The sequence below is a fragment of the Triturus cristatus genome, chromosome 5_1 (genome assembly GCF_964204655.1).
Source record: "Triturus cristatus chromosome 5_1, aTriCri1.1, whole genome shotgun sequence".
Classification (NCBI taxonomy): domain Eukaryota; kingdom Metazoa; phylum Chordata; class Amphibia; order Caudata; family Salamandridae; genus Triturus; species Triturus cristatus.
Window position 1 is genome coordinate 612,654,743 of NC_140587.1, and position 9,663 is coordinate 612,664,405.

The 9,663-nt window shown below is 50.1% G+C and overlaps 1 protein-coding gene across 3 annotated transcripts in view; it reads right to left on the minus strand.

The window, feature by feature from the left end:
* The window catches only part of LOC146831275 (sodium/potassium-transporting ATPase subunit beta-1-interacting protein 3), a 2,306,425-nt gene extending 2,297,105 nt beyond the window's left edge, over positions 1-9,320 (minus strand). For 2 of the 3 annotated variants that reach the window (XM_085605542.1, XM_085605543.1), the window contains exon 1: positions 7,818-9,319. In XM_085605542.1, coding sequence (XP_085461668.1) covers positions 7,818-7,871 — 54 coding nt within the window. In that variant the 5' untranslated portion in view covers positions 7,872-9,319. Of the gene's footprint in view, positions 1-7,817 lie in introns of all 3 variants that reach the window. The other variant, XM_085605544.1, reaches the window with a different exon arrangement.
* Between the last annotated feature and the right edge of the window lie 343 nt (positions 9,321-9,663).

Below are 9,663 nucleotides of genomic sequence, written 5' to 3' on the forward strand. Positions count from 1 at the left end.
GGAGGATGGCTGTGAATACCTTTTCATGCCCTGCTGTCCTTTAAGAGTTCGCAGTTGTAACGAGTGTTTGGAAATTGGCACCTGCGATGCATGCTGGGCAAAACCAGCAACCCTGTGATCTGTAACTATTAAAAAAAAAACAGAGACTATTATTTCTTTTAAACCTGGAGAGAGGCTGCTGAGGTGAAAGGAAATCGGCACCACACACGCAAAGGAATTAGCAGCTGCGACGTGTGCTGTAAGCTGTAATGAGTTTACACTGGCAGCGTGTGTTTTAGTGTACTGGGAGGATCTTTTGCGTACAAAAGAGGACTGTTGTGGTGTTGGGTGCGACCTGTTTCAAGCGTTGCTGTGGAGAGACTGACAAACTTTAATGCGAGTCTTTCTACTGACACTCCTTTGTCGGGGGCATAAGTCGAGCCCCAAGGAGTGTTTGCCTGAACTTTGATGTGATTGAGCACAGAGCGCTGGCAGCATTGGCAACTTGGATGACTTTGGGGATGTAAAGATCGGTTTTTGATGCCGTTTAATTTGAGTTGAACTTGGACAGGATTGTAGCCGTTACGAGCGCGCAGACCTCTTTCATTTAAATGAAAATAGAGCACGAGCGCTTACCTGTTCTGTACACGCGCGGCTTCTGATGATCACGTCTTTACTGGTTTTCTGCCCTGCGTCTACACGTTTGAATGCACGAACGTGCCGGCAACCACCCGGCTTACCGTTGTATTGCGTGCCACCATTTTGTACAAGCTACTGCTTTGCCAATCGAGCATCGTTTTCTCGGTGCAGTTAGGGATTTTCGAGCAGCGTTCCAGCCTTGCCAACCACGTTTCTTCAGTGTCCGATTATGGAGTGCATGCGCGGTGCACACCTTCGTTTCCATAGCTGATCTCTGCTCTGTTGGAGCACTTGCGCATGTGTAGGGAAAGAGGTGTTCACTTTTGTTAAAGCTGCAGATCTTTGTCAACTGTCAACTACGTTTTTTTTAATGGGAACTTCCTAGTCATGTGTCTTGAAACACACGGAGGACACTGGATCTTGCCTGCAGTTTGGGTGGTTATGAAAGGTAGTGCGCATCTTGGACGAAGACAAGGACAAGGACTTCACTTTGGGTGAGGACTTCGGGTGAGAGATCGCTCACCGGAGTCAAGAATTTCTTGTTTACTTCTTCACATTGCTTCTATTATTATGCATGCCCTTGTTTTTGTGTGTGTGTGCTCTTGACAGTGTTTTGGTTTTATCCGTGATTGGGCAACCTCTACTACTGCACTGTGTACCCTTCTTCACTGCACTGTGTACCCTTCATGCTTTGGTTTGGTGATTGAATTCACTCATGGGGGAGTTGTATGGGCGGTGAGTGTCCCAGTTATGTTCCACAGGGTGGTGTACATCCTGTCACGTGCTGGTTGTGGAGCGGTAAATGCCTATTCTGGATCTTGGGGGGATGTTTCCCTATTACTGTGATTTGAGTCATGGAGTACATTGGGGAGGTTCCCTATTACAGAGTCTTTGGGAGGTGTTTTTCCCCTATAGGGTGACGTAGTTCCCCTATTTCTGAGGTTATGGGAGGTGTTTTCCCCTATAGGGAGGTGTTTTCCCCTATTTCTGTGTTTGGTATCATAGGGAGGTTTATTTTCCCTATTTCGGAGACTTTTGGGAGGTGTTTTTCCCCTATAGGGTGATGTTGTTCCCCTATTACAGTGTTGGAGTTCAGAGGGAGGTGCGTTTCCCTATTTCAATGTTCTTTGTGTCTAAGGGAGGTGTTTTCCCCTATAGGGAGGTGTTTTCCCTATTACAGTGTTGGAGTTCATAGGGAGGTGCATTTCCCTATTTCAATGTTCTTTGTGTCTAAGGGAGGTGTTTTCCCCTATAGGGAGGTGTTTCCCCTATTACAGTGTTGGAGTTCATAGGGAGGTGCGTTTCCCTATTTCAATGTTATATGTGTCTAAGGGAGGTGTTTTCCCCTATAGGGAGGTGTTTTCCCTATTACTGTGTTGGAGTTCATAGGGAGGTGCGTTTCCCTATTTCAATGTTATATGTTCTAGTGTGTACCATCTAATTTGTTTCTCTGGGGTGGGGGATGGTGTTCATCATTCTTTTGTTATTGTTATTTTCTTGCGACTATTTGCTGATTTGATGTATAATTATTTGCTTATTGTTCTTCCTTTTTGATTTTGTGCTATCTTGATTCAATGCATATCTTTTGCTTGTTTTTCTAAGGAAGGGAGATGTGCTATAATCTATTGTTGTTGTTGTACATCTTTCTCATTACTGTCCTGTCCCTTGCTGCTCAGCCATGAGTGATGTCACTTGGAATGTTGGTGTGTGGGACTGGAGGAGTTGGCAGTTGGAAGAGATGGGCTGAGCAGCAGGGAGGCTGCTCCTGGTGGGGCTCACATAGGATCTTAGCAGAGGCCTTTCTGGTGTTTTACTTGGACTTTGTAACTTATGGAATAAACCTTTAACCTATTCTAAGCCACCTGTCTACGAGACATCTTTGATTATTACAGAAGTCCACAGTAATATAAGTCTGTTCAATGAGGTAGTAAGGCTAGGTTGTGATTGAACTCTGTGTGATTCATTTCATGGTCAATATTGCACATTTTTTGTATCAATTCTGGATATCCACATACAGACAGGCAGCCGACACGTCTTCGTCACAGAGACTTTCTCAAGGCTGAAATAAATGATGAAATGAAAAGCCACAGTATGGTGCCTCATCGAAAGAATCAGGCAAAAATCAGTGGAAAAGTTGTGAGTCTCCAATAAGCCTGTCAGTAATGGCACCGCACAGACATAAAGAGACAAAGTGCTACATCGGGCCTTGATAAGCCTAAGCGTGAGCAGGGCACCCATCCAGGACTCTTGCCGGGAAAGATTCCTGGATGGATGCGCTGCTCGCGCTTAGGCATATTTTTTCCTGATTCTTTCAGTGATCATAGGGACTTCTTTTGCATTGAAAATATTTAGTCCTGTTAGTGGCTGTCAACATTGTAACCCTTGGTGGCAACAGTTCCTTGGTCTCCTTGGAACAGGGCAGTGCCGTCTCCTCCGCTAAGGCTAAGGCGGAGGAGCGTCGCCCCCTTTGCCTTTCACAGTGTAAAAAAAGGAAAACTAAAATTAGCATAACTAGACATTGTTATAATTTTATTTGTTCCTGCTGTAGTGTCTTGGTGGGTGGATCTGCTCTGCTGACAGAGCAGGGGAAGAGTGGTTTGCAGTCCCTAAGGGAATATGAAGGTTTGGCCGGCCATCTTGAACCGGCCAAACATTCATGCTCACTTTCCCTGTTCTCCACCCAGGCTGCATTACAGCCTGGGTGGAGAACATGCCCAGGCTCCCATTCTCTGCATGAGTGCAACAACGGCGCTCAGACCAATCACTACTCTGCATTGCAGCATTGTGATTGGCTATGGGCAGCCTGGGAGCCCTGGTGCTTCCTGCTTCCTGTTTGCAAAGGAGAAGCCAGAAAGAGTACGGAGAGGATGGAGGACAGGCGGGGCCGGCCAGTCGTCAGGCAAGTGAATTTCTTTTTTTTCTAATCTCCCCCCCCACCCCACTGCTGCTTCCCGGGAGCAGCCGTCACTAGAATGGGGCCCTTCAGACTACTCAAAATCAGGGTAATTTGAGAGAAAACCTCCAAAAGCGAAGTCAGGGATTAATAGTGTTGAGTAAATAGAACCAATCATCAAAAGATGTATGTTCTATGACGAAAGCAGCAGGATTTGGGTCTCTGTTCCTCTCTTGGCCCACTATCCAGGTTCCTTCAGAAATAGTGGGCTTGCCCTGTTATAACTAAGCCACCCATCATTCACTAGCTTCATAAATGCTGACAATACACACCCTTAAGCACCGACATGAAAACCTTCACCAAGCCAGCTATCCCAGTGCTTAATTTCAGTCAGTAGTTGCGGGTAGGACCCACCACCACTCATTTTTAGGAGCCGGCACTTATTGTTCTTCATCAAACATTGACCCAGAGCACAAGAGAGAATAATACGGAAATGGAAAAGAAGGAGGAATAGAAACACAAAAAATAGTGACAAACAGAAAAAGCAGGGATGGAAAATCCTGCTAGAATGAGATAAAGGTGCAGTTATTGTCTGGTGGTTGATGAAAGAGGTAGAATCCAGGCTAGGCAGCCTTATAGCACACCGGCCTTAAACAGTGCTGGCTGCGGGCTTCTGAGCAAAGCTTTAGGCCCCAACACTTGTTATTTTACAAACTAGGCACTGGGCTAGCTATAACCCTTCTTACCTCCCACACCCTTGGAGGAGAGTGCAGTGGGCGGCACTAAAATATTACATTGGTGCCCTCAGCAGCTGAGTTCCTTGTGGAGCCCCTACTCCCAGCAGTGATAACCTGCTCTGACTCCTTCACGGGCCCTCTGTGGTCAGCGTGGAGTCCATGAGGCAATCCACATGTAAACATAGCAAAGTAAATGTAAGAAGGATTATTTTTGCTTCTGAATTTACAGCTCACACATGCTCAACAATGTCTGACTCAGAGTCGCCCTTTCCACCTCGGATGCTGTTCAGGTGTTTGGTTTTGATTCAGCTCCAAAATGTACAACCAGGAGGAGGCTGCACTCAAAGCCTCCACTGGAGGGCGTTTGATTGAACCGTGCAGTGCTTCTGCTTAAAGGAAAATACCATGAAAACACCAAAATAGCATGAATCGTATGATGAGCATTTGTATTTATATGAGCCGTAGAAGTAGTGCGGTTAGTATTACTACTTTTCGTTACTAGTATTGTTTTTAATCCAAGGGTTGTTATTTTTGCCATATTGTGAACACCTCAGTGCCTTGTCAAGAGTGGACCTGCTCCAGCAAAAAAGGTCTCAAAATAAATAACAGAACAAGAGAGACCCATGAGCTTCTCTTCAAAGAAACTCAGGGGTGTGCCCGTGGTCTCCACTCCGATGGCCAGGGGCATTCTGCCGATGTGCCACCTTGCTCTGTGTTGCCTCCTCCCATGGAGGGTCGAAGGCTGCTCTCATGCCACCATGGCTCAAGGAGGGCGTGGCCTGCTGCCTCCTGTCCACTGGGACGGCAGCTGCATTTAACACAGGGCACCTCAGCTGCAGCGCCCCGCTGGCACCACCCAGGGGCACTCGAGAAGACCAGCAGCTTCTGTTTGTTTGCAACAAGGAGAACATTTACATCGATCGCAGCTGGCCACGCTGCACTCGGGGGCGACGGCCCTGACCTGCAGACAGCAGTGCGCGGACCCAGCCTGACCCTAAAATGGACACCGCAGAGCTCTGCTGAAACAAGCAGGGTCAAGAGTGCAGCTAAGTGCGTGTAAATACACTTAGAAACGCGCGCCCACTGTGAACATGGTGTAGTTCACTGTTTCACGGCCAAAGCGCGGGGAGAGATGCTTTCATGAAGCATTGTCCCTTGACAGCCCACTGGAGCACACCGCAGGCAGGCCTCGCTGTGATAGACACTTCCCCCCAATAAAGAGCATTAAACGCCGAGATGACATCTCTCTGGAAGGTGGGCAGTCAATTCAATTGCGCGTATACTCCGCGCCTCAGCAGGTGTTGTGAGAAGTGGCGTTCCTTGTGCTGAGTTACAATCAACCCGTTATGCAGCGGTTTCCCGTGAAATTATTCGCAGCGCGTGACCATCCGGACACCTAGTTCCACTGCTCGACAAGACAGTGGCGTAATGATAATTGAGGGGGCCCCCCTGCAAGGTACGTGGAGGGGCCCCCTCCGGACTCTATTAGGAGCTCCCCGGCCAAAGTGCAGTGCTGAGGGGGCCCCCTGGAGCTTGGGGCCCCCCCGCACTGCGGGGGATGCGGGGGCCTGTGTTACGCCCCTGCGACAAGAAAATACCGCCTGGAACCCAATAACAACAATAATAGACAGCAACAAAAATAATGTCATTACAGACCCGTTCCGACCTAACAATCTAATGTAACAATGTGTTACCCAGAGCCAGACTGACAGCTTAAGAGGAAGCCTCAGCCAATGAGGTAAGGTGGCATGTCTTTATTTAGGACAGTCTTGTCCTGGTTGCCCCTGGGAGGTCATGTTGAATGGAAGATTCTGTGCTTCCGCTCACGGCGCCTTCTCATGAGTGGCTTGGCCTTGCCCCACTTCACACCAGTCCTTCTTCAGTTAAATCAGCCAATCTGTTTATGACCTTATGGGCGAGTTCATTTATATGTACAGTGTCTTTGCGGTGTGATCCCCACAGATTGGTAAGGAGAAACCCAGGGAGACAATTCCTCCACACAAGAACCATCAAACGTCAACATACAGCATGCAACTGCTACATCCAGCAAGTCACGTCCAGTTAGAAAAGGTATCATCAATAGGGCCACATCGCCCATGACATCTTTGACTTGGCCCTACCTTGAATGCCATGCAGGCTCAACACTGAGGAATGGATGGATTCCAAAGAGCCCCGCTAGTACATGCATCTCTGTGGTTCCTGGTCCGCTCTATGAACGGAGCTCTATAAAGTTCAAACAAGAAATCCACAGAGGGCTTCTCCCTGCATGAAAGCACCCAGCGGCCATCCCAACAGAAGCGCCAGCAGGAATACTCGAGGCCTATCCAAAGAAAACTTAAAACTAACACTCCAGACTGGTTAAACTCCCTGCGCTAACACTCCATTCCTTCTACACTAAGTTATTTCCACTTCCTCCCCACCCGGAAATGTGTGGAAGCAATATTATGAGAATGAGATGGGAGTCAAATGGACTTTCTAACAAGTCTTTCATTAAACAGCTCTGATACACATACGTGGCCCAGTTTTACCTCCACGTGAAGGACCCTTGTTTCTAAAGTGATTTAAAGTCCAAAGAACTTTAAAATATTGTACAGAGATCTCCATAGCAATCTGATTAAACGCCTTAAGTTACTTCAAAAAAAGGCGGAGAAACAGTAATATGGGAGTTGGCACTAAGAGCACACAGTCTGGTGGCTGCAGGAGAGTCATGCTGATGGGAAGAGTCTGTGTTTCCTCATCAAGGCTTCTGTTCTCTCCCACTATTCGCCATTCAAGCCCACACTTCCCTCGTCATGCTAGCCACACACTCCGTTTGGGCCTTGTGTGTTCTATTACTTGCTATGCACAGTGGGTTTAATAGGAACACCTTGTCTGCTCCACCAGTAGTAATCTTATAGATGAGATATCCACTGAGGTAATCGTCCCACACATACTACACACCTCGCACCCTCGTCCAGCCTGCCAGATGTGTGGCCTAAACACATTTAATGTCAGGGGTTAAATGTCGAAGATTCAGTCAATGCCTTGCCCAACAGGTGCATTCCATGCAACGCCATTTATTTTCAGAAACAAACCTTGCCGAACTGCGGGTTCCATTTCAGGACATGTATCAGAACTTTGCTGTCAAATTGGCTTCATGCGTGGATTCTTTGGGGCTTCCTTGGACCACCACAAAGTCCGCCTGCTCTCATGCTGCTTGTGCTCTTTCAAAGCCCCTGCTTTTCAGTTTTTCTTAGCACTCATCTAAGCACTTTCCGAAAATAAATTAACACAACGTGCACGTGGGTGCTGCATGACAGGATGTTAATATATTTGCCAAATGCGCTAACAACAGCATTACCACAGCCAATTCAGCGGCTGCAGCGGAAGCCCAACAGAAACTCGGGTGCAGGGTCACCCACCACACGGGTCACCCATCACCACCCACCGCTTTCATATACATAACACATGCAGTCACTCTGTGCCTAGGAATGCCCGCATCTGCATAGCACCCCAAGGGATCCGGTCCCATGAGTGCCAAGTCCCAGGCTGCCCTTCAGAAGAGGCTGCAGGAAAGGAACGGTACTCACCAGCTGCAGAGTGCACAGGAAGATCAGCGTGCAGCGCCCACTGCAACAACCCATTGCTAAACCAGGGCAGGGCACGAGGCAGGTGCAAAGAGCGGCGCCCGGGAGGTGGAAGAGGAGAGCTTCTCCGGCACGCGACAGAATGCGCCGACCGAGGGAAGAAGGCAGAAGGGGCCCCCGGCAAACAGCAAACTAACTATGCCGCGCTCAGAGGAGCGCCGCCCGACTGGAGAGTCAAGGGCTTCCCCGGCCACCAAAACTCCACAGGCCCAGAGGGAGTGTCACCAGCAGAAGAGGCAGGTGCTCCCCGGCCACCAAAGGTCCCCAGAGTGTCACCAGTGCTCCACGGCCACCAAAAGCACCACAGCCCCCGAGTGTCACAAGCAGGAGAGACAGGTGTTCCACGGCCACCAAAGACTCCACAGCCCCAGAGGGAGTGTCACCAGCAGAAGAGACAGGTGCTCCCCGGCCACCTAAAGTCCCCAGAGTGTCACCAGTGCTCCACGGCCACCAAAAGCACCACAGCCCCCGAGTGTCACAAGCAGGAGAGACAGGTGTTCCACGGCCACCAAAGACTCCACAGCCCCAGAGGGAGTGTCACCAGCAGAAGAGACAGGTGCTCCCCGGCCACCAAAAGTCCCCAGAGTGTCACCAGTGCTCCACGGCCACCAAAAGCTCCACAGCCCCCGAGTGTCACCAGCAGGAGAGACAGGTGTTCCACGGTCACCAAAGACTCCACAGCCCCAGAGGGAGTGTCAACAGCAGGAGAGACAAGTGCCCCACGGCCACCAAAAATTCCACATCCCCAGAGGGAGTGTCACCAGCAGGAGAGACAGGTGCTCAACGGCCACCAAATACTCCACAGCCCCAGAGTGTCACCAGCAGGAGCAGAGGCAGGTGTCCCACGGCCACCAAAAACTCCACAGCCCCAGAGGGAGTGTCACCAGCAGGAGAGACAGGGGCTTTCCCAGTCCAGCCCAGAGAATACCGGGCTGTCACTTGGATAAAGAATCCCGCGGGCTCGGATCAGCTACAAGAAGGAGGTCGATGCTCCCTGAAGCTTTTGAAAGCGGACGGATGTCTCTGTTTATTCTCCAGCCACGGCTCATTCCTCGCTGCCTTCAGCATGCCAAGCATCACAAAGGGGCGCCCAGAGCCATTGTGCGCAGCGCCGAGACGTCCCCGCGGTGGGCTGCAGCGGCGCTCCTTTCAGCGCGCCACCGTGGGCTCTTCCTCCGGCCGGTCAGATGTACGCGCAGCCCGCGCCTCTCCCATCCGCAGAGCCTCCTCCGCGCCCTGCCTGAGCGGGATCTGCAGGAGCAGAGCCGGCCGTATCCCGAGCGCGTCGCCCAGAAGCAGAGATGCTGTGGGGTACAGGGGGATGGATGCTGCTCTGCCGAGCAAGCCACTCCTCTCCGGCAGCTCCAGAGAACAAATATACAGTTACTGCATGGATAGTTGGGTTTTTTCTGGGATCCCTTCCACTCCGCCTGAGCACCCCGAGCAGGGCACAAGCTGCAGCAACGTGTATGTGTGTGTGTGGTCTGTGGTGCCTCGCGCCCTCTAAGCAGCAGCTCGAGGTGCTTCCTTTACCTCCGGCTTTACAGCTCCTGGAATTTATACAGCAGCACCCATTAGCCACAACGCCTGAAAGTGCCTTTATTTTATTTAAGGAATATACTGAATACCCTACCGGGAAATGTAAACCCCGAAGGGCGTTAGCCGCACCTACGCCTTGTATGCTGCCTGTGTGGTGGGTGTGTCAGCCAGAGCAATAAACGACCTGCAGAGTTACTATTGTCACAGATTCATATCGACGCACGCTTTACCACGAGAGCGTGGTGAAAAG